General features: G+C 38.6%; 1 protein-coding gene across 3 annotated transcripts in view; it reads right to left on the bottom strand.

Moving 5' to 3' along the window:
- Positions 1 to 25,902, bottom strand: part of Pcdh15 (protocadherin related 15) — a 933,441-nt gene that overhangs the window by 309,716 nt on the left and 597,823 nt on the right. For all 3 annotated transcript variants that reach the window (XM_085842876.1, XM_085842877.1, XM_085842878.1), the window contains 2 exons: positions 20,410 to 20,522; positions 5,188 to 5,394 (listed from right to left, as the gene is read on the bottom strand). In XM_085842876.1, coding sequence (XP_085699002.1) covers positions 5,188 to 5,394; positions 20,410 to 20,522 — 320 coding nt within the window. The remainder of the gene's footprint in view (positions 1 to 5,187; positions 5,395 to 20,409; positions 20,523 to 25,902) is intronic.

The following is a 25,902-nucleotide window of genomic DNA, read 5'->3' as shown; positions in this document are numbered from 1 at the left end:
TTAAGGAATATGGGAGACAAAGTGTCTACAGAATGTCACTCCCTTTGAAATACTGTCAGTACAATGTGAAATGTGTCTTGAGAACACTTTTCTAGGTTGAAAAGGTTAAGACCTTGCATTTTAAATTTTGTATGGAGAAAGAGAAAATAACTGTTATCTAAAAGTGGGCACACTTTGAATAGCAACACACTTTCTTCAGTAGAATTTTCGCCAGTGTAGTGATTTATTTGTATCTCTAGTATCTTTGAAATGAATGCTATTCATTTGATACTGCACCACTGGGCATGTTCTGGTCTATCTGTGTTCACTTCTGTGCCCATGTTTTGGGGTTCAGATTGGTTCCCTCCCTCCCTCCTTCCCTCCCTCCCTCCCTTCCTCTTTCTTTCCTCTCCCTCTCTCTCAAAGAATTATTTGTATATATGTAGCTGTCTTCAGACACACCAGAAGAGGGCATCAGGTCCCATTACAGATGATCTTGAGCCACCATGTGGTTGCTGGGCATTGAACTCAGGACCTCTGGAAGAACAGCCAGTGCTCTTAACTGCTGAGCCATCTCTCCAGCCTCCTCGGGTTGTTTTTCTATTTTCAGTTCAGAACAATAAAGGAGCAGTGCTATGGAGATTGACCTTCTGTGCCTGTTTCTCAGTTGCCCTCTTACTAATATAGAATTTCCTGAATACTTATGTTTATTACAACACAAGTCTTTTATATCTCTATAAAAGTTGTGTAAATACTATTTTTAAATACCTTTAGAAATAAACAGGACGGATTTGAAAATACTGAGAAAATTGTCTCTTACGCATTAACTTTTTATGTTGATTTTAAGGTGAATGCTGAATTATATAATAAGTTATATTTTTGATATCTTGAATAAAAACATCATAGGATTTCAGTGACAGATTTCTGTGTATGTGCGTCAACAGAAACAGCATTAGTGCTTTAGGAATTTTACACAAGCTTCATCTTTCTTAACCAGCAACATTTTAAATATGCCAAGAAATAATTTCTACTTTAAATCAAATACTCCCTTGCTCACAAAATTCAGATAATCCTTTCATAATCTGCACTATGATGTCACAGTTTTGATTTTGTAAGTATAATTGCATTTTCCTATAATATTTTTATGTTTGCTTATGTTCCTTGGACCCCATAAGAGTCTAGACTCTTACCTCACAAAGTAAGATGTGAGGACATGTTTTCCCACCTAACCAGGAGATTTTAGGCATAGACATAAGATACTCTAACCTTATTTTCCCAAAAGGCTAGTAGAGAGCATGTAGCAGTCATGACTCTAAAATGAACTTCAGTTTGTTAAATATAGAGAATTTATTAATGAATAATATCTTCTACTATCACACAAAATACAATTTATTTTACCCCAAAATACCCTTGCAGGATACATAAAAAAATGATTTATTGCTTTGTAAACTGTTTGGTATAGGGTAAAATAAACTCCAATTCACTCACAAAACAGAAAAAAAATCAATATAAAAGCAAATGTATATACAAAAATGGTAAGTAAGTATTTGAATGTAAAATAAAATGTCAAATAAACCTTCATTGTATAGACCTATGTTCACAAGATTTGAAAACAGACATCTAAATGAATAACAACATTATCACAGGCATGCAAGGTGATATGCATGTTTGCATATATGCACATAAAACATATCTGTATATGTGCCCATATACATGTATGCATATTCATGTGCATATATGCACATGACAAAGAATGACACAAGATGATAAAATCAAATCTAATTTTGTCAATTTTAATAAATGTGCAGTAGAGTCCTAATGTACTTCAACCAATACTACTCCATCTCTAATTTAGGACCTTTTAACAAAGAAATGCCATGGTGAGTTTCCAATGTCTGAGACTAAGAACCACTAATATTTAAATAACATTTAACAGATTACTTGTTGACTGAATTATCACTTATATTAGTAAGTGATAATAAAGTTGTGTTGGGAAAGAGAAAGAACTAGACATGAGCCACAGCAACTGGTAACCACAAAAGCAACAACCAGGTACCTACAGGAACTCCACCAGGTGGCACCTATATGTAAATTAAACATGAAATTAACAAGGTAAAGCACAAAGGTCAACATGCCCAACAACTGCATGTAAATACACAATAGTAAAGCAGAGACATGAACTAACAATATTGTCCATAAGATATATACATAATCATTTTAACATATCTATGATAGAATTATATTTTATAAGTATCTATTATAAAAGTACAAGACACCTTAAAATATATTGACTAAACATCTTAAAACATCAAAACTCATATATTGAATGTTTGGCAATTCACTATGCTTAAACAAGCTAATGAATAATATCTGTTGATTTTCACCATACAGAGAAATCTAACGCCTGTCTTTTCCCTGGCTCTGCTCCTTGAAGCATGGTGGTCCCAGTCTGTTTGCTGTAAACTGCATGCATTTCACGATGTTCTTACAGAAAGAGCCGTTTTAAAACTATACTGGCTAGAGTACTGTTAAACTATATAAGTAAGCATTTTGTGTATGTGCTTGTGCTCTTAGCCTTGACTATTTCTGAAACAGCCCAAAGGAATCTACTCTTACATTGAGCTCTGGCTTCTTTTGCTTGAGGCCAATCTCTGTTTATATTGGTAACATCTGCTCGAGGTCATTCATTTCTGTAGGTCTTATTAGACCCCGCCCTGCGCTGGCTATTCTCATTAACACTAGCCACTCTCAGAGCAATATTTCACTGGGTGGTAAAGACTTTGGTGGTAATTTGAAATAGTGCGCGCGTGCGCGCACACACACACACAATCTATAGAATATATATATTTAGTATAGATATTTAGAAACTGCTAGCAAAACTAATTTCTTGTTAAAAAAGATATTTGGACTGCATGAACAAAAATGGAGAAAGCCTGAGGGAAACAAGGTCCAGTGACTGGACTAAATTGGGATCCAGCTCAAGGGGAGGCTCCGAGGCCTGACGCTATTTTCATGCTATGGTGTGCTTACAGACAGGAGCCTAGCATGACTGCCCTCCAGGTGGCCCAATAAGCAGATGAAAGAGTCAGATGCAAATGCTTATACCCAACCAAATGGACAGAAGCCAGAGACCCCTGTGGTTGAATTAGGAAAAAGCTGGAAGAAGCTGAAGAGGAGGGTGACCCTGTAGAACGACCAGCAGTCTCAACCAGCCTGGCCCCTCAAGAGCTCTCATATACCGAGCCATCAACCAGGCAACATACACCAGCTGATATGAGTCCCTGACACATATAAAGCAGAGGAATACCTGGTCTGGCCTCAGTGAGAGAAGTTGTACCTAACCCTGGAGAGACTTGAGGGCTCAGGGACTGGGGAGGTCTGGGGAGGTCTGGTGGGGTGGGGTATTGGGGAAATCATCTTGGAGATGAGGGCGTGGCAGGGAGGGGAAGGAGGTATGGGATGAGGAACAGAGGGCAGACTGGGAGGGGGATAATGACTGGATTGTAAAAAAAAGAATAAAGAATATAAAAATAAAAAAGATATTTAGAAGAAAAGAATCAAGTGATTCAGGAAGACAAATACTTATTTTACTTATGTGTGTGTGTGTGTGTGTGTGTGAGAGAGAGAGAGAGAGAGAGAGAGAGAGAGAGTGAGAGAGAGAAGAAACCAAAAAGACCAAAAATCTAGTATCAGAGAGTATCAGAAAGACAAGTATAAAGACAAACAGCAGAAGAGAACACTTAGCAGGAAGAAGTGTATGGAGGGAGGTCGGGCCCAGGAGTTGTCAGTCCCCAGGGAACCTGGGTGTGCTTTCTTGTGACCTCAGTGACACACCTCTGGTGCAATGAAAAATTTTAAGGACATTCTAGAGCAGTGCTGTCCATTTAGCCAAAACTGTGGTATATATATTTATCAATTAAAAGTTTTAGAAATTCAAGTAGGGTGTTGAGGTCCAGGCCTGTCACCCAGGGCTTGTGAGGTAGAAACAGAAGAATGGAGAGCCCAAAGTGGATTAGGGAATCAGGACAGCTCTGGGGCCTGACTCCACCGGCAGCATGCTGTCTCTGTTAGTATTATATTAGACTTTTGGCTACCAAGGTGTCACATTCATTTCTGCTATAAAATATGATGTCCTTGCTCTGCCTCCCCCACCCCATAAGTTCCCAGAGGACTCGGGGTTGACTGGCATAGATTTTCTGTCCAGTCTTCATAGCAAATCTCTGTGGCCAATGGAATAAATCACTCTCATTTTGCCGAGCTGGACTGTTTTCCACTCATAACAACAGGGTCAATACTAGAAGACTAGAAGTCATTCATATGTGACCTACAGGGACAGAAACCTCAACAGCCACTAGCTGAAGAAGTATGCATGGATCTATGACCCCCAAAGTGTCTACTTTAGTAGCATGCCACTACAATGAAGGAAAATCCCAAGATGGCATAGGGGAATGCTTTCAGGAATAGTTTTGTTTTTAAATGATTAATTCCTGTTTTGTTTGTTTGTTTTTACTTTTTTGTTGTTTTTATTCATTTGTGTCTGTATGCATCTACATGTCATATATGTGTGTATGTGTGGCATGTGTGAGTGGTGTATGTATGTGGAGTGTGTATGTGAGTGATGTATATATGTAGTATGGAAATCCACTTGCTTCTGTGTATGTGGGGTATACATGAACACATGCCTGTGTATGGGCATGCAGTCACACACAGAGGACAGAGGTCAAAATCTGGTACGTCTGCTATACCTTATAGCTGGTCTGGAGCTACTCACTGACCAGACTTTCTTAATGTGGGTCCTCAGAATCTGATCACAATCTCCAGGAAGCATCTCTCCCTCCTTAGTCCTGCTTACATGAATTCATATTCACTTTGCGATGCCATTATTTTCCCCTATCACATGTCAAAACAGTTATTAATTTATATTAACACAAAAGATCACCTTGGTGATTTGGTAAGCACCATGTGAACAATTCATTGGCTTTCATGGGCAGAGCAGCTATACTGAAGAACAGCTATTAAACTAAACACCCTTAAAAAAATACCTCTGATGTGGAATTAAACTATAGCACTAAGACTGGCTATGGTGACTTTTTTTTTGTTTGTTTGTTTCTTTACTTTGTACTTTGTGTAGCTATTATTTTGTACTACTTAGGATAAACTCATAAGATAATCTCACCAAATAACTGCTAAGATAGTCATGGAACTTACGTCTTCTATGTCTTTGTCCAGAGCTACAATTCTCAGAGGAGTGGTTAAGTTTAGGCTCTCGGAAATGGTGGCTCCCACTGGGGCGGATTCCAGGATGTATCCTTGATAGCTGGGCATTGTGAAGTATGGACTCTGATTGTTTTCGTCTAGTATTTCGATGTGCAGACTAGCAAAGGCAGGAAGTGGGTGGCCATTGTCCTGCTCAGCCTGAAAAAAAGAAAGAAAAATTAGCTATGATGTCTTCTGGAGTGACACGTTACATGGCATAGGCATGGTCTTTCTTTACCCTTGTGTCCTTACAGAAGTAGAGAGCCTTTATAGCTTAATCTCCTTTCTTCAAATCTAGTGTTCATTTCAGAAAAATAACTATAATAAATGATTGCAACATTATGTGCAGAAAAGAGATGAGTATATTGATACATGATTAGAAATACAGAAGGTGAATACAATTGGGTTGAGTCTATACATCTTTTTGTCTTTTTAACGTCTTCTTACTCCAAACTGGAGCCCAACTGTGAATATGTGTATACCCAAGGTCATATATAAACATCCTAATCTAAAAGTAGTAATGTGTATGGCTATGGGAACTAAGGCCTTGATAAAGGTACAGTATCAGTGAGATTTTTGTCCTTAATAAAGAGGACACAAGTGGCTATGAGGAGGCTGGTCTGTCATCTCAGCACTGCTAGATAGACTCAGGAGGATAAGAGTTCTATGACAGCCTCAGCTGCACAGGACGAATCATCTCCAAGCCCACAGAAACTTTCCAAAGCTCTAGAAGAAAACTGGGCTTCTGCCAGCTCATAAGAGCACAGCATAGAAGTGCCAAATAGGAGGGGATGCACCCTTGCCAGGATGAACCTGCGAGAGCCTCCTCAGACACAAGAGGCCAGAACTGTGAGAGAGGCATGTCATTGGCAAGTCACTGGTACTATGCATTTTGTCCTGGCACAGACCCAAGTCATTGTTTTTGCATAAATTAATAGATTAAAGCCGCATTTATAATTCAGAAAGGGGCCTGGAAAAATACCATAGCTACAAGTGAAAGAAAATCTCACCATAATTTTTAACAGTTAAGTCATCTCTAATGTAATTTATCAGAAATACATTACCCCAATATATTTGAATAAAGCTGTACCAACTACTAATGTATATGCTTAGTTTTCCATTTATTTTTTTCTTGGCTCTTTCTGCTTCATGTCTGAAGGACTTAGAGTGGTAAGGAAGAAGGGAACACCCTCTGAGCCTGTAGGCCATTAGAATCCATCTCAGCAGTCAATGGGGTCACCCGTCTTAGTCATTGCTCTCATATCCCAAACCTAGGCTTCTAAAATATTCACTTTGCTCTTCTCATTTAACATTCCATCATCAAATACGAGTGTGAACAATACTCCCCACCGACATTACATCGAGTTGATAACTTTGCACCAAGAAAATTCCCAGGATTTATTACTATATGCAACTATTGCTCACATTTAAGATGAATGTCCTAATTACCAATTTTAAAGCATGATATTAGTATATGGACAGCAAACTTCTATATAACACCTTGAGAAACCTCCATGCACATTTTAAAATATCTTGTCATCCTTAATTTGATGTTAGAATCTCTTTTGTGCTGTTATTTTATGCTTTTACATCATCACCTAACCATAGAATGCAAAACAGTCCTTGGTGTAAGGTGTCCTGAGCGCCACTCCGCAATGAAGGTGACTCCAGAGTCAACCTGTAGCTTCTTTACATATATGTGGGTGGCCGTGACATCAACAGGTCAGGGGTCACTGTACTCTCAGGGATTGGGATTAATTTGTGCTGAGACATGGGCATTCTAATGGCGTCTATGATGTCTTATGGAGACCACAGACAAGGAAAGCAGATGCAGTGCCCCACCAGGAAACAGAACCTCACTACAGAAACAAACACTGCAGACATGGAGTTCCCCCCTGACTTCACAGCCTGCTGAAGGCAGGACTGCTCTGTGCCAGGCCTGTGGACCCTGAGCAGTTTGCACACATAAGTTGCGAACAGGATTTCATTCTCTCTGCTTGACTCTTTTTGTTCTTAAAACTGCTAAGTGCTGTCCAGAGATATCAAAAATGGTATGGCAATGTGCAAATTGTATAATCTATTTCCTCTCACCCAACAAATACATACATATTTTTATGTGCGTGGCAGGGGTGGGGGTGGTGGCGCAGGGATGAGGGAAGCAGCACAATTGGATAGTAATGCAAGAAGCTTGTATTCTATATTGTGATTGTGTCATTAGTTTTTACTACCAGCTGCGAACCCTGGAAAACATGTATTATTTGCTCCATGAAAACAAAGTGATTCGGTGGGAGGAAAAGGAAACTCAAATTAGATTTTCAGAACACCTGAATTCCTACTTTCCCAATAGCTTTGAAAAGCATGAACATTTTAGCAGTCATTATATAGATAGTGATTTGTTGTGAGAATGACTAATGCTTTTGGATACTATTGCACCTTCAGTTCTGTTGGAAGCAGAGCAAATCCATGTCTAGTGATCTGTGTCCAAGCCCACATTTTTATTCTTTTGCTGTTTGCTGCTCTAGATATAAAACTAGATATACTTCTGCACTGGGGAAAACTAAGAATGTTAATTCATGTTCAGTGCCTCGTGGTATTTAAGATGCAGTCAGATTGAGCTGAGAGAGACCACACAAGGAAATTTACTGGGAGTTCTCTAAGATCAATAATGAAAGAAAGATGGATGGGATACATTGGTCCAGAAAGGAATAGGAAGGCAAACACTTCCTATTGAGTTAGACTTAAAGGGTAGCATTGAAAGGCAACAATGTTACACTTTGTTCTTCATTGGATCCAGGTGTTTTGAGGACACTGACTTCTGCTATTCAGCAGCAATCAGAAATGGTGAGAGGTTTAAGAAAGAGACCAAGTGAATTTAAAGCCATTTACTCTCATAAAATAATGCTATTAACATTGGCAAGTGTATGGATTAAAGTAGAAAAGTATATTTGGAAGCCAGATTTGGGGTGTTGGGGGGACAGCTCAGTGAGTAAAGTGCTTGCTGTGCCAGTGTGAGGAACAGGCATGAGTCCCAGCATCCACCTAAAAAGCCAGGCACAGTGGGGTATGTCTCAAGTCTCAGCACGGGGAAAGGGGAAACAGGAGGATGTCCAGAGCTCACTGCTCTGCTAGCACTGCAGAATCAGGAAGCTCGAGGTTCAGTGAAGGACCTTGGTTCAAAATGTATGATGAAGATTGAAGAAGACACTACATGCCAGGCGTGGTAGTAGCATATGCCTTTAATCCCAGAGCTTGGGAGGCAGAGGCAGGCGGATTTCTGAGTCCGAGGCCAGCCTAGTCTACAGAGTGAGTTCCAGGACAGCCAGGGCTACACAGAGAAACCCTGTCTCAAGAAAACAACAACAACAAAAAACAAACAATAACAAAAAAGAAGACACTACATAATAATCTCTGCCTTCAATATGCACACACAAATACACATACACAGATCACCCACATACATATGTATACACAGACAAATGAGCATGCATACGCAACACACAAATTAAAGACCTATGTTTGTTTGTAAAATTTTGGTAATAAGCATCAGTCTTAGAGAAAAGGGGTGAAGCAAAACTAAAGATGAAAATGCCTATGGGTTAGCCTCACACTATTTAGATATTTCAAGGACAAAATGCTGAAAGCATTCCAGTTGTCAAATTATGATAAGGAAATAGTTATAAGTTCTGGGCTCCTTGCATCCAAGAACTAGAAACACAGAATAACTTTTATTCTTCCTTTCTGAGCCCTCTTACTTTTGGCCTAGGCTGGCTGTGAACTCTGGGAAATCCTTCTGCCTCAGCCACTAAGTCACTGGGTCCTCAGGCTTGTGGTGCCACAAATAGTTTTCAAAGTCTTTGCATGCTAGCTACTGGTGGGTGATTTAATAAGTGGGTATGCTAAATGTTAAGAGGGTAATATAAAAAAGCATTTAAATATGTTCCATAGAAAGGAAAATAGATCTCTTCCTAGGATGCTAAGGGGTTTTATTTTTCTTTTATATTCATTTGGTTGTGTGCCCAACAAAATTTTTTCTTACAATAACTTTTCTGTTTCATTTTTATGTATGAACAATTAAATGACGCACTAACCAGAAAGGGACTATATTTATAGCATCTACAAAAAAAATGATGAAGTGATAACTCTTCCAATAAAAATATATTTTTTTACATTTCTAAACTAATGTTTTGTTCTTTTATTAAAAACAGGAAATAGATTTTTAAATAATATATCGTGATTCTGGTTTCCCTTCCCTCTATGCCTACTTGTTCCTCCCCACACCCCTGATTTCTGGGTCTACCTTTCTTTCTGTCTCTCATTGGAAAACAAAGAGCTTCTATGGAATAATAATAAAATATAGTAAGATTGAAAAAAGAAAAAAAAACAACAACAACCAAACAGAAAGAAAAGAACCCAAGAAAAAATAAAAAATAGGTAAGACACAGAAGCCCAATTGCTTATATGTTCAATTCAGGAATTCCATAAAAAAATCATAAAATTGGAATCCATTATGAATGTACAAAAGACCTATAGGGAGGAAGGGAGGGAGGGAGGGAGGGAGAGAGAGAGAGAGAGAGAGAGAGAGAGAGAGAGAGAGAGAGAGAGAGAGAGAGAGAGAGAGAGAAAGCAAACAGCAGATCTGACATGATATCATGAATTAAGGAACCTCCAAAGATGTTATTGGGTTTGTTTTCTATCAAACATCTGCTGACATATAGTCTACTCTTAAAGACATATAGTCTTTCCCCAGTAAGACTCCCTTGGCCAAAACTCAACTTTTATTTGCAAGTGATCACCAATTGCATCTTTCTTCTGGATTAGGGAATGGGACATGAGTCCACCTCTCCTTTCACCCCTAGCATGCCCTCTGCTGCAGACACATGCAGACCCTCTGTATGCTGCCTCAGTCATAGTGAGCTCACATGTGCTTTCACTGTGCTGTTTGGAAGGCTCTGTTCCCTGATGTTCTCCATCCCCTCTGACTCTTACACTCTTTCTGCTACCTCCTCCTCCTCCATGAGTTCCCTGAGCTCTGAGGGGAGGGGATGATAAGGAGGGTTGAGGATCTTCATTTGGTGACAAGAGATGCCCACTTAGGTAGGGCTCTGCCTCCTCTGATATTTGTAGGTTTCATTTAGATTGCCTTCATATATGTATAAACATTATGAAGCTTCTACTGTATTAGAGTTCCATACTGTTCCTTAAATGGCCTCTTCCTGCTTCCTTCCTCATCCCCCTCCTTAGTTGACTGTCCTGTTCCAGTGACTGTCCTTCATCCACTCACAACTACATATATGCAACTATTGCTCACATTTAAGATGAATGTCCTAATTACTGATTTTAAAGCACGATATTCGTACATTTGAGAAACCTCCATGCACATTTAAAAATATCTTGTCATCCCTACTTTGATGTTAGATTCTCTTTTGTACTGTTATTTTATGCTTTTACATCATCACCTAACCATAGAATGCAAAATAGTCCTTGGTGTAAGGTGAGGTTTAAGGTGAGGGGAACTGGACCTCCCTCAGGGGAGAGGTTTTCAAGTAACATCTAGCTCAGATCCTCCAGCAGTTGTGTTGGAAACATATGGTATCTTCATTTATAGGAACTTAACTTTAGACCTCTGGGAAGCAACCAAGGGTAATAACAATAGTCTATATTTTGGGGGGTTGAGGGGCTTTGACACCTACCAAAAATTTGAAAGGTGGTTTGTTATGCCTGGTATTTTACTCAAGTGGATTGTGTGTGTGCATGCAAGCATGTGTGTTTAATATACTGACTTATATGTATTGTATACAATTTTAGGTAAATGAATATTATAATTTTTATGGATTTTTCAGCTATCCCTAATGTTATATTACCCTCTGTCCTCCCTCTCCTTTTGTATTGATATCTCCCTCTCTGCCTGATTTTAAGTGCCTTCACCACTCCTTTCTATATATGTCTCATGCAAATTTATTGTATCCTGGTATTCTCTCTCATTTGAGCAATGTCCTCTATTTCAATCTGGTCTTAAATTTGGACATCTTATTGGGATGGCTTAAAACAAGTCTATGTTTCCCTGGTCAAAGACCATAATAATATTAATAGCTAATTAATGGGCTACTGGTTTCAATTCCTTTAAAATTATCCTGCATTCAAATCTACAGAATATCATCCAGTGTGCTAACACTTAAAGGCCACATCCAGAAGTTTGGAAGTAAAGTTACTAGAAATTGTCTATAACTCATAAAATACGTAATAGATAGCACAAACAAAATACACAGAATTATGTTGTGCACAGTAGAATTGATTTGTCCTCAAGGTCATAAATCCAAGGAACTCTTTTCTCATAGGAATAAATATATTTCCATTTGACAAAGAAAGATATCTTCACCACATAGAATACAGGAAGCATACTCTCAGAAGGTTTTATATTATGACAACATGATAAAATCAACAGACTTCCCAGCTAGGGATTATTTTTAATATAATGAAATACATTTTACTTTTGTTTCAAGTTGCTTATCTGTTTGGAACTTATTTCAATGGAAAAGGAACTCTTCAAAACCCTTACACTCTTCTCAATGATAAAATCATTTCCTTCTGTTTAGACTTTAGAATACAAGGAGGCCAGCGATTTTCAACAATTTGAAGAAGATGGTTGCGCTCACTCCTGTGAGGATGATAGCTTTGGAAAGGGTTTTATCCAACTTGAGGTAGTTCTGAACTTTTTCCTCCCACTACTATGACAGGGGAGCTCTGGAAAGTGGCTGTTCTCATTCCCAAAGTAGTCTCAACTTTTGCAAAACACCACCAAAGTGCCTTTTCTAAACTCATTGACAAACAACCCACTTTGCATTTTATGAATGTCGAAGACCAACGACGTAAAAAATATTGATGTTAAAAATGGACTGGAAGGTGTGCTGCAGAGGTACTATTCCTCTTCTCTGTTCTTGAGGAAAAAAAAAAAACAACAAAGTTTTACGTGGCTGAGAGAGGCTTTCCACTATTCATTTTAATATTTCTATGGAAAATTCAAGAATTGCATGAAAAAAATGCTGCTTTGGTACAATACAGTGGGTGATGGCAAAGTTCATGAGTAAGAAGTGAAGTGTGGGCCTTGGGGTGAGAGGAGAGAGATGGGTGTGGCTGTGAGGGAAGAGGAACTGGAGCAGGGGTAGTTCTTGTATAGACTGGAGTGGAGGTGTCTCATGTGGAAGAACAATGGACAGTAACGTGGTTCTTGTAGAAAAATAGCATGGGGATGAGGTAGTTTATGTGAAGAATCAAAGTGAGGGCTGGGGTAGTGCATGTAGAAAAGCAAGGCAGGGGCTTTTTTGAGCTCATGTAGGATGTAGAGATGGGTCTTGGGTGGTTCCTGTGCAGAATGGAGTCAGGGCTGGTAAAGTTCTTGTGGTGATGTGGTGTGGGGGCTGAGTGACTCACTTAGGGCATGGAATGGGGACTGTGGAAGCTCTTACAGGTATGGAGTGGAGACTGGGAGGGTTCATGTGGACATGGAGTGGGAGGTGGGAAGATTCACGTCAGGCATGGAGTGGGAGATAGGGTAGAATGTGGAGTGGGGGATGGGTGGTTCTTGTGGCTTGAGTGGAGTGGTTGGAGGGCTTCAGCTAGAGCTAAGATGTTGCTTTCATCTAAACATGCCAGGGGACTTAGACTACTTGCTGTTATCTTCAAAGTGACCTATGCAGGTAAAAGGTGCTTACCAAAACTATGTTTCTGTAAAGGGCCTGAATAAACTTCCTCTTGTTCACCTGGAAGTGGCAGGTCAACTTGTGTGAAAGGCAAGTGACTAAGCAGACTCTTGCCTCTGTGTATATTTTGTCAACATCCATTAGGGGAGTCACTGCATTCACCTCCCTCGTGAATGAACAGTGGTGTGAGGTTGACATGCCACACTCCCATTCCTCTTACCAATACGTAAATCAGAAGGAGTCAATTCATTATCCTATTACTTAGAATAATTAGGCATATTCCAGGTCAATGTGAAAATATTAAAATTATTATTGAAGAAGCAAAGACCATGCATGCTTTATGTGGTAGTATACTAAATACAAACATTCAAAATAAGATGATTTTTTTACCACTGTGTCTAAGGGGCCAATGGTCTTCAGAAAGTAGGCTGCTTTTGAAGAAAGGAAGGATTATAGTGTATTCTGAATGGTAGCTCAGACTTAAAATTTCTATGGGAAACAGAGAAAGAAATTCATGTCACCTTAGAGACCTTGGCAGGAGCAGGGTGCTGGGTTTCATCCTTTACCAATTTGATGGTGTGAAGGATGGGTCTTTGTTTCCCAGAGTCCATGTGCTCCTGCCTCTAATGGGAAGGTGTCAGGAGATGGGTCCATGTGAGATATTATTTTATAAGGATTGAGTGTTCACAGATGGAGTTAGTGTTCTTTAAAATGCATCTGATCAGGGCCACAGAGTTGGTTCATTGGTGAAGAGCGCTTCCTTGATTTTGGAGGATTTGTGTTTGGTTCCCACCACAGTACTGTGAAACTCACAACTACCTGAAATTCTAGCATCGTGGGGCTGGCAGCCTCTTTTGGCATCCACGCTTGGTCTAGGAAGTGGCACCATTAGGAGGTGTGACCTTGTGGAAGTGGGTGTGGCCTTGGTGGTGGAAGTGTGTCACTGTGGGCATGGACTTTAAGACCTTCCTCTTAGCTGCCTGGAAGCCAGTCTTCTACTGATCTTCAGACAAAGATGTAGAACTCTCACCTCCTCTGGCACCATGGCTGCCTAGACACTGCCATGCTCCTACCTTGATGATAATGGACTAAACTTCTGAACCTGAAAGCCAGCCCCAATTAAATGTTGTCCTTATAAGAGTTATCTTGCTCATGGTGTTTCTTCACAGCAATGCAAACCCTAACTAAGACAGTATGAATTCTCCCACACAGCTGGCATATATACTGATAATGACTCTTGAGAAAAGGACGCTAAGTGATCCAATTATGCTCTCTTAAATATGTGAAGACACAAGGAGATGTTGTGAATCATTCATAAAACAGCAAAATCGTCAGGGCTCACCTCATGTCACTCAGAATGAGAAGAAGAAAGTTCATGGTCATTGGATTGTGGGAGTTTGGGTTAAATAGTGGTTAGAGCCACTTCCTAGAACATACTTTGTGTATCCGTTGTTTAAATAGAATATAGAAGGATAAGGGCACTAACCATTTGTGGCAACACACACCTGTGATGCCAGAACTTGAGAGGGGGGTAGAAGGATCAGGAGTTTGAGACAAATCTCTTCACCATGTAGTTCGATTATGTAATTGGCTAATAAAAGCCTCTTGATAAATGGAAAGAGAAAGAAGGGAAGAAAGAGTGAGACAAGAGTATGGGGAGGAGGGAAGGGACAAGGAGAATAGATCTAAGATCACATAGCGTCTAGTATTTCCAGAACTCTGAAGGCATGACATTTCTACTCTATGGCACATGACTTGCCTGTAGCTGGGGAAAGGCAGCCAAATGCAATATTTTATTTGTTTGTTTTGCTCTAACATTTTTTTTTAACTGAAGGATCTTGTTTATTCTTCTCCAAAGCAAAGGTTCATGCTCGTCTCTCTCCTCCTGCCCCTCTCTTCTCTCTTCTATATACGTAGACAACCTTACACATTACAGAGGTAAAACATAATAGCTGGTAAGGTAAGGTAAGGTACAATGCTCTTCAAAGATCTAATGAATTCTGACAGTTCATTCACTATCCATAGGAGATTCCCATCTTTGTATATTGAAAAACAATGATGGATGATGGGTGACAGGCTGCTTTCTGTGACCTTGAAGCCTGCAATCCTTCAACATGACAAAGTCTGTGTTAAAAAACCACATGAGGCTGGGCAGGCAGGGCAGATGGTAGAGAGGTTGGGAGGCAACATGCAGAGAGGCATGTCTGTGGTGACTTTAAAGAGACTTGGTTGACAATGTGACAAGTTTCACAGGGCACATGGGAAAGCAGAAAGAGAGAGAGAGAGAGAGAGAGAGAGAGAGAGAGAGAGAGAGAGAGAGCCAGCCTGTATGTGAGATATGAACAGACAACCAGAGCACACCAGGCAGAGAAATAGGCAGATGGACTTATTTAAGCATCAGGGTAGATTATTTGAGGGACTGCATGCATAAGGGCAGAAAACTTATGAGGAGGTGAAAATGTCTGTGTCTTGATGAAACAGCAGTTCACAGAAGAATCAAGTGAAGGCTTAGCTGTTCCAGCGAATGTTGATGGTTTGTGGCACCATTCACTTGGCACAATTATATAGACTTGAAGTAGATTTCCTGGTGAAAGTTCGAAATATCATTGTAATCATCAGTAGGAAAATGCAGTTCTGATTGTCTTGATCCTTTATGTCTGGTAGATTGATCAGCACTCAGAAAGGATATGGAGAACTGAAAACTAACAATCACTGTGTATTTTAAAAGTACTGAATCTAGACTGCACTGGTGATAGGTTGAGGGCCAGGAGTTAAAGTGGCTGTACTCCTAAACACAACCATTTCCACGTCTGTCTCCCTCTGTGTTCAAGGTAAACATTTGACCAGGACTGCTGGCAGGTGAGAACTAAAACATCATTAATTTAAATTTCTGGATCACTCCTTAAGATACTTTCATATTCTTTAGAAGAAAAGTAGCTGTCTGTGACAGTCATAAACAGCTTAAACTATGCATCAACATACACTTGACTTTTACTACAGGTTCTATGTAGATGTTAGGCAGGGACACAATATAAAGTATAGATTAGAAGGGATGGAGAGATGGCTCAGTGGCCAAGGACACTGTTCTTTCAGAGTTCCCTAGTTCAGTTTCCAGAACTGACATCAGCTGGCCTACAAACACTTCTAACTCTAGCTGCATGATGTCTGACACGTTTAGTCTCTGCAGACACCTGAACTCACATGTGCACGCACACACACCCTCCCCACATAATTAAAAGTGATAAAAAAATACAATTTAAGAAGAAATGTATTGCCAACCACCATCTGCAAAGATCAAGAGAAATTAATGAGATACATTTAATATGGAAGAACTTTGCCATGCTAGAGGCAAACAGAGTATGAGGGGCCTTCCTCCATAAGGATACAATTCCTAAGCAATTGTTTAATACTGTGACTTAGACCTCTAGCCTGAAGAAGGAGATAAAGTTCAAGGAGAGGGAGCTGAGAGTAGCCTGATGCAAAGTGGCTGGTAGTGCTTAGGATAGTGCTATATATACAATATATAACATTGTATAATAATACTATATATGTACATATTATACATCATATATAATATACATACATGTATATGAATGTATATGTACTGGCTGGTTTTGTGTCAACTTGACATAAGCTGGAGTTATCACAGAGAAAGGAGCCTCCCTTGAGGAAATGCCTCCATGAGATCCAGCTGTAAGGCGTTTTCTCAATTAGTGGTCAAGGGTGGGGGGGCCCACTGTGGATGGAGCCATCCCTGGTCTGGTAGTCTTGGGTTCTATAAGAAAGCAAGCTGAGTAAGCCATGGGAAATAAGCCAGTAACATCCCTCCATGGCCTCTGCATCAGCTCCTGATTCCTGACCTGCTTGAGTTACAATCGTGACTTCCTTTGGTAATGAACAGCAATCAGGAAGTGTAAGCTGAATAAACCCTTTCCTCCCCAACTTGCTTCTTGGTCATGATGTTTCTGTAGGAATAGAAACTCTGACTAAGACAGAATATATACATACATATATATACATAGAGATGTATTATATCATGCCTGTGGCTCAGAATTAAATTAAGATGCTCCTGCCAGGCACATGAGAAGCCACCAAGTGACAGCAGGAAGGAAGCTCAAGATACCATAATGTAGTGTTAACAGTTTTGCTGTGGCCCTTGCTTAATCAGATTTTAATAAAAGCTTTTAATCAAAAGGATTTAGATGAAGTGCAATTATTCTTTAAGGAGCCAAGAGACAACAATGAATTATTAATAATTTATTCATTTGATCTCTTTTAATAATTCAAGATATTTGCTTTGTACTGTATGCTTTGTGTATAAATACTTCTTTGAGTATGCTATAGTAATGACAGTAAATTTTCTGTGACTTGTTCAAGATTCTCAGCACATGTGCTAAATCCGTGGTCATCTAACATCTGAAATATGTTTTTGTATTTCTGTCTCATAAGAAATGAGTGGTCATTGCTTTCAGGAGGATCATGTGGAAGGATGAGATTGTTCACAATCCAAATTGTGAAGCCATTGAATAGTGGATGCATGTCATGGATAATGATTTGAAGACCAAGGTCCATAAATGGAATCACTCTGGGCAGAGAAAATGACTGATTCCCATCCTCAATGTGTCCCACGTTTTCAACATCCTCATATGAGAGCAGCCAACTAGGGCCTGGAAACCTGGTGTGCAGTGGGGTGTCCCTTTCTTCTTTGTTGCATGTGCTTGGTTGTTTCCCAGGGAGGCTGAAATTCCTAACTACCCAAATTCGTCTTTGAGGCTTCACTTTTATGTTTTTTATTTGTCAGCAGAATAAACCACTGGCAGAAGCAGCAAGAAATAAAGTTGAGAAATCCCTGGTTCATGACACAAACCATCTGTTAGTGTGATGTGTCCCTCTTAAAGGAAAAGATGCCTCTTTGGTCCATGGGCAGATGTGGTCCTAGTTTACTCTTCCCAAACAAATTTGGATCCAATTCAACCACAACAGACAACCTTCTATAGTCAATGAAAAGCAAAACACTCACATAGGAGAAAAAATAAAGAAAATGAAATATGTACTACTCAGGAGAATTGTGTGTGTGACTGTGGCATTTCAAAGAATGCCAGGGTTTGCAGCCACTATTTGTGCCTATTGTTAGTTTTGCAATTGATAATCTTTGCTCGTGGTCACATCGGGCCACCTTTGGGTCATGGCAGTTTGAATCCAGTGATGTCTGTAAAAACTTGCATTGATTGTATAAAGTGTTAGAACATCAACACTTGTCTGTTCACATTTCTAATTGATTTTTTTTCCCTGTAATCGGTGGACTGAGTTACCCTGCCCTCGGATGTCTCAGGACAACTGCTGTGCATGGTAAAGGAAATAGATTTTATGTTTAAAATGAAGCAATCTGGAAGCAATATGTAGACAGCTTTCAAGATTCCCGCAAAGATAAGCATCATGGGGCCCAGAGAGATGGACATAGGAAGGGGATGGATATTGCTTAACTTCTGTGCTGTCCCACAATAGTTACAAATCAATGCCCAATGAGCCCCCTGTATGTGAGTGCTTTGTACAAAGGGAGACAATAGCGTGCCTTTGCTGAGGGGCATTCAAGGGGGCTATAGTCCCTCGGTATATCCAGAAGGTGCTCTGCCTGTCTTTCGTTGACTGCTTGCAGTGAGCTATATTACGCTTCTAATTGTTGTCAAAAACACATCTGCTTCCATTTATTGGGAAAAAAAAATCTCTTGACCCATCAACATTAAGCTCGGGGTAGTCTTCAGAAAAATCTTTGAAGCTCCAGATAATTGAAATACCCTCTTTGGGAAAATTTTTAGGTCTTCTTTTATCTGCTCTCTGTCAGAAAGATAAAAATCTAGAGTGATGGAGACTTACCCACTTCAACACTATTGGTTCTCCAAGGACACAAAGTTACTAAATAAAGATGTTACCTGTTACACATATATTATAATGGGAAGCAAGAAACTATTATGTACTATGAACTAAAATTAAATGTCTTTAGTATAATAGTATTGGAAGTTGGACTTAGGTATATTTAATCCAGATAAGCATCTCTAGGCAACTGCATAGTCTGTGCAGTGAAAAGAGCCTGAGTCTGGATTAAATAAAAGCAAATCTAGTCACTCTTCTGCTCAGTATGAGCTGCATATTTCTATGACACTTACAGACCCTGAACTTCATATCCACATACAGGGGTGTGAATGAGACAGCCAGGGGGTGGCGCCCAGCCAAGGACTAGCTATAAAACCAATATTCCCGGAGCATCTGTTCAGCAAGTCTCCTTTCTTCATTTCCTTTGTATTTAAAATTTTTATTTAATTAGGTAATTTATTTATGTGGCTCTAGGGATTGGAACAAGGGCTTCATGGCTACCTGGTAAATGTTCTACCATTGAGCCAATGCAATATTAATATTTTCAGTTATTTTTTAAAAAGAAGATATCAGTGGGCTTCATATTATACCTAATTATGGGGCATGCATGTATGTGTGTGTGTGTGAAAATACTACGAAATATGTGTAATATTTGTTCAAGGTTTATCTTTTTTTTTTCCGTTTTTTTGAGACAGGGTTTCTCTGTATAGCCCTGGCTGTCCTGGAACTCACTCTGTAGACCAGGCTGGCCTTGAACTCAGAAATCTGCCTGCCTCTGCCTCCTGAGTGCTGGGATTAAAGGCGTGTGCCACCACGCCTGGCCAGGGTTTATCTTTTACTCACAATTATCCTCATTCAGTATTTATTTTTACTCAGCAAATTCTTATTCTTTCTTCTAACTGAAATCTTAAGTCTTAACAGTCCAATGCTGTCTATCAGGATTAGCGCATTTCCACAGTTCTTCTGTGATTTCATTATAATCAGTATTACTATTAAATAATAATTACTTAATATTACAGTTAAAATATAATATTGCTTTAATGTCAAGTAGGTTCCTGAGCTTAAAATTTTCTTTCAATTCTAGATTCGTCTTTCAATATAAAGAAAATAGCCAGGCATACATTTAAAAATCCCAGGAAGAGCAAAACTTTCAATGTTTATGCTAGAAAAATTAAAAGCACCAAAAATAATATATTGAGACAAATAATATATAAAGCATATCATATTTTAATGTTGTCATTGTTTATCTTTCATATTAGCAGTTATTTTACAACAATAAATGTTATAACATATGATTTAAATGAAAGTTATGCACCTCTGACCAACGCACACATGTGCATGCAAGCATGTGCACGTGTGTGCACACACACACACACATATACACATGATATACACATGATACACATATATACACATGATACTCATACATTGAATACTGCTATAAATATAGTTTCAGAGAAAAATCCAACATTTATAGATAAAAATTAGTTATTGTGGTCCATATTTATTCTTATTTTTAAAACGTAAGAGGTCTACAGTAGCCTCCTAATGTTCCTTTGATTAACATTTCATAAACAAAAGGAAATAAGATTTTAGTTTAATTTACCTTAATAACCAAATCAAATTTTTGATGGAAGTCTCTGTTTACTGGTTCCAGGAGAGTGAGTTCTGCAGTCCTGGGATGCATATGGAAGAAGCGGGGGTAATCCTCAGGGGTGCCTGTGAGACAAGAGACTCAGTTCAGAACTGACAATGAACAGAAACTTACCGATCTGATTCATCCCATTCCTTCATTAACTAAGCAGCACAGTTACAATCTCATTAGTAAATTAAGTTTATTATTTATCCAGTGTACAGATAGCAGATACAAATGTGATTTATAATTAATTACTTTATGGGTTAGAGAAGGGAAGATATTTGTTTGGGTGATTTTTCTGAATTTCTTTTTATTAAGATAGCCCTTTAATTATTTTGGAAATTTATCATATGAAAAAAGACATGAAGGAGAGAAAAAACAAATTTTGGATTATAAAATTACTTTGAAATCCTGCATAAATCTTAATTATACTCTTCATGGGTTTTTTGACATATCTTATAGCACATGGAGATATAAAACTAAATATCAAGATGCCTAGGAACTACAGCAATGAAGTTTTTTTTCAGTGCTCAGCTCAGTGTGTTAATATTTCTTAAATACAGGTACTTTAGTCCATTGAGATATTTTTGTTCTAACAATTTTTCTTGACTTTACCTATGCCATCTTTCTCTTTGTGTTAGAATATTCTTGTTTCCAAAGTAAAGAAATGTCAGGGCATAGTTGTCAGATATAAAAGTCAAGTCATATTACATTAATAATTAAGCATGTCTGTAACCAACAGTGACCCAGGCAATGATTTATACTTTTAATGGGGACATGGAAGTTGGAGAGATTAAATATTCCTACCAAGGAGAAATTTATATTTACTTATTTCAGCAGTGGTAAGGTCAGTTGTCCTGTAAATTTCAGAACACAAGCACAGATTCAATTAAATTGAGATTCCATCTCTCAGTTTGGACACATGTGGTATGAATAAAGGGTATTGCAAAACCCATGAAGGAACTGGCACAACTGACGTGTAACAAAGCCTTGTTTACCTTCTTTGTAACAGCACTGGGGATGGACCCTAGAGCCCTTCTCCTGAGCAGTACTCTGCCACTGCCTGCATCCTCAGCTCAACTTCATAGGAACACCATTATTGTGATAAATAACCTGGGTAATTAAATTGTAATATATCTTTGAATAAATGCTTTACCCACCCATACATATTCACATAAATACATATTTACACACATATGTAGTCTTTAGCTTTCAATGTGGTTATCTTTAGATAAGTAAAATTGAACTTAGAAGCCCACTACAAAGGAATATATAGTATATTGAAAATGAAAGATTATAATAATAAGAATTGATGATATAAAAGAGAGAGAGGGAGTGGTATAGAAGTCAGACTTGATAGATGATTAATGTTTTATTTTGGGGCCCATAAATACGTTCTATGTAATTATAAAACAGATTGGATTTAAGAAATACCTCAAAGATGTCAATCTACACATGAACTCATTTGCTGACAAATATGACCAAATATGTTTAAGTTTCTAATTTATAATATTAAAGACAATAGTGATCTACTGATCATAATGGATGATAGTTGGCACAATTTGAAGAGTGGAAAATCAGATAACATGTCAGTATTTTTTCCTTTTTTTATTGGGTATTTATTTCATTTGCATTTCCAATACTATCCCAAAAGTCCCCCCACACGCTCCCCCACCCACTCCCCCACCCACCCACTCCCCCACCCACCCACTCCGACTTCTTGGCCCTGTCATTCCCCTGTACTGAGGCATATAAATTTTGCACGACCAATGGGCCTCTCTTTCCACTGATGGCCTACTAGGCCATCTTCTGATTCATATGCAGCTAGAGACATGAGCTCTGGGGGGGGGGGTGTAACTGGTTAGTTCATATTGTTGTTCCACCTATAGGATTGCAGATCCCTTTAGCTCCTCCATTGGGGGCCCTGTGATCCATCCAATAGCTGACTGTGAGCATCCACTTCTGTGTTTGCTAGGCCCCGGCATAGTCTCACAAGAGACAGCTATATCTGGGTCCTGAAAGGACCCAGTAATTTTTTTTAAATGGTCAGCTATACTGGGAAGACAAAGAACTGATAGCACACATTTGCTGATGTATCTCAGTAACTTCAAAAGTAAGCAGTTTGATATCTTATCCCAGTGAATATGGCCATAACAGAAAAATTATAAGTTAAGATGTGTACAGTACTCATATCATGATGGCAGGTCTGATGCTTTTATTCTTAGATAACTGTGAGGGTATTTTAGAATAAGTTAAATAATTAATTATGTGACAGTTGAATTCTAGCACTTGTTATAAGTGTTGGAAATTGATTAGAAATAGCAAAAGGACATGAATTAGGAGTAAACATCAACATAAAATAGGACTATTTCTATCTTAAATCTTGAATTAGAAGTAAATGTATATTCTCACATTACAGTTTATCATTACGAAGCAACACACACACTCCATGGCTTTGCAATCTGAAATGGCAGCACACTTAGAAGCAGTGGTCATCCTTGTTAATCAGATTGTCGTTGGGTGGGAAATCCCCTTTATCAAATGTAGTTATCTTTCTCAAGGATGTTTTTCTCTCTCATTCAATGGCATGAATTCAAAAGAACTGTGAACTCTTTCCCTACAGGGGTCAAGAAGGATTTACACGGGTCCCAAGCTGCCACCCACTTTTCAAGAGCCAGCAAGGTTTCCCTCCTGAATGTCACACACTATGCATATCAAAAAATTGAAACAGACCAAATATGTTCCTAATTGTAAAGTTCCTAATTGCTTCATATTTAAGATAATAGAGCTCTACTGATCATTATGGAGGGTGGTTGGCACCCTTTGAAGAGTGGAAAATCAGATAACCTATCAGCATTTTTTAATATGCTCAACTATACTGGGAAGCCAAATAACTGATAGCACACATTTTGTTTTAATGAAATTATTGAAGCTAGTGATGAAAAAACAGGCTAATAATAACAAAAATGATGAGAGGATACCCCATCACATTTACCGGATAGGGTCTTCGTCAGGAGTCAAAGATGGGAATGTTAATCTTGGCTTTCAGTACTGCAATACTTTCTATGTGTCTGCATTTATCTTTGTGCTGTGGATATTACATGAGAGTTCTGGGATGACAACACAAAATAGGTTACACATCATCCATGAAATGGCTTCAACAGACACAACAACAGCAACAACAGAACATCATTTGTTTACAGTAAATCTAAGAGGCAGCCAGGTGGAATCAGGCCACGGAGAGCACAATGTGTTCTGTGGAGAATCTCAACAAACTTCAACTTATGTTTCCAATAAACACAACTAAGGGGGGGGGAAAAAAAACAATGGTAGGGAAATCTGTGTAAATTAAAAATGGTTCAATAGAAATATTATTTATAACATGTGCACATTATTTGGAACTCTGTTATCCTGCCTGGTGTACTTCAAAAGAAAAAGATGAAAATCAAAACTGGAAAGTGTAAGTATATTTGCAAGAAATCTATAATAAATAATGATGAATAGCAGATTTTTAAGCAGTTATTTTATGGACATTTGTAATAGATACTTGTGGATTAATGAGCTATGTTTGAAGTCTTTCTCAGGTAATAAGATAGAAGAAATGGAAGGGAGTATAGACATAAAAACTTGACTTTGTTCATCATTTCTTAAGTAATAGCAAATGGAAAATATTTGATTTTCTTATGTTTTTTATATATTTCCATTGAAACTTATGGAAAGTACAGTGTAATTCAGAGCTGGCTCTGATAGCCTCGCCAGCCGTCTCTTCAGAGCAGGATGTCGTGGGGTAGGCTGGAGGTTAGCCAAGAACATAAAGAGTTGTGAAACCCTGCTGATCTGGGGAAAGGGGTTAGCTTCCTGAGAGGAACATGGATTAGCTGATAACTCTCGGTTTACTGTGGGGGAAACAGTGTAATCTTTTTATTTATAAATCTTTTTCTTCATCTAAGTGCCAAATGGCCCTATGGGGAAGATGTTATTGGATCTATGAAGAACAGGATGCTCAGAGAGATTAAGGGGGAGAATAACTTGAACTTTCACAGCTTGTAAGTGAATGAGGCAGGAGTCTACCGTATCCGTTTCCCGATTCCCAACCCCTCTCCAACAGGTCCTCAAGTCCCTTCTAATGAATTACACAGCTGGGTTTATTGGCCTGTTGTAGAAGGTAGATTTGTAGGAATTATTAAAGCATACTAACAGAACAAATGTGTGGATAGAGATCTAAAAAAAAAAAACCCTAGAGTAAATGCTATGGCACTTTAATGTTCTATATTTCTGTAAAATATGATGCTTTCCTAAGGAGAAGTAAAGATATGATGTTTATATATCCATTACACACATATACTTGTCTGAAACTCTTGCATAGAAATAGCTTTGACTGCCCAGATTTTAATGCAAACTTGAAACCTCTATCCCAAAATATTCAACTATGAACATAGTATTATAGTGAATTTCAGAATATAATTCTATTGTCAATAGAACCCATGCATGTGAAAATCTTATATACAAAAAGTCTACATTTTTACCTTCATAGTTCTGTGAAAGAAAAGAAAAGCTGAATTAAGCTCTGTGTAATGTTTAAAATGCTGGATTTAATGCGTTTTCTGTCAGAGAAGTATAGCTACTTTTGCATAAACTTCACATATTTTAAAAGTATAAATTTCACATTGGTGCAGGTAGCACTGGTACTATCAAAGCAAAGTTCTTGGCAACCATTACATGACTGTCCTCTTCCACTGTGCAATTATTTTCCAGCATGTGTAATTTTTGTGGCATCATCTATACCTACCATGACAATCTTGTAATTAATATTCTTTTCTGCACTTATGGGCCATTTCTATTTATTGCTTTGGGATTTTTCTATTACATCCACATACCAAGGTTTCTCTAGACTTGTGTTTATATGAGGATGCCAATAGCATTTAGTCACAGATGTAGTTTCTATACCATCATTACTCCATACATCAGTTAGTGGATGAGCACTGATGTTCCTTTATCTCGGATAAATAGCCAGAGTGAGAACCACTAGAAGACATTGAGTTCCCATATTTCCAAATATTGAGTTCTAAATATTTCCCATACTTTTTAGGGCAGTAGTTGCATATGTCTCAGATGTGTGTGTGTGTGTGTGTGTGTGTGTGTGTGTGTGTGTTGTATAATCACCACCTCACTGGTTGTTCACATGGGCTATGGTTAAAGTGTCCTCTGTGAGATTCTTATCTCAGTGGCCAGATTTGCTCATTGTCTCTAGGGTCTTTTTTCCTAAGGGCCCATTTAGATGAAATAATACAATTCATAGGCTTCTTCAACCTATGATGAAGCATTAGAGATATATCCAAGCACCTCTGTTCATGAATACCACTTTTTTTTTTTCATTTATAACCATGCTTCTCTTTTGAGGAAAATGTTAGTTTTCCCACAGTGATTGCACCAATTGACACTCCAGTCCAGCACTGTATGGTA

This window comes from Mus caroli, unplaced genomic scaffold (genome assembly GCF_978045245.1).
Source record: "Mus caroli unplaced genomic scaffold, Mus_caroli_1 scaffold_9, whole genome shotgun sequence".
NCBI classification, from domain to species: domain Eukaryota; kingdom Metazoa; phylum Chordata; class Mammalia; order Rodentia; family Muridae; genus Mus; species Mus caroli.
Note: the sequence above shows the minus strand (reverse complement) of the source record. Positions and strands in the feature narration are given on the sequence as shown.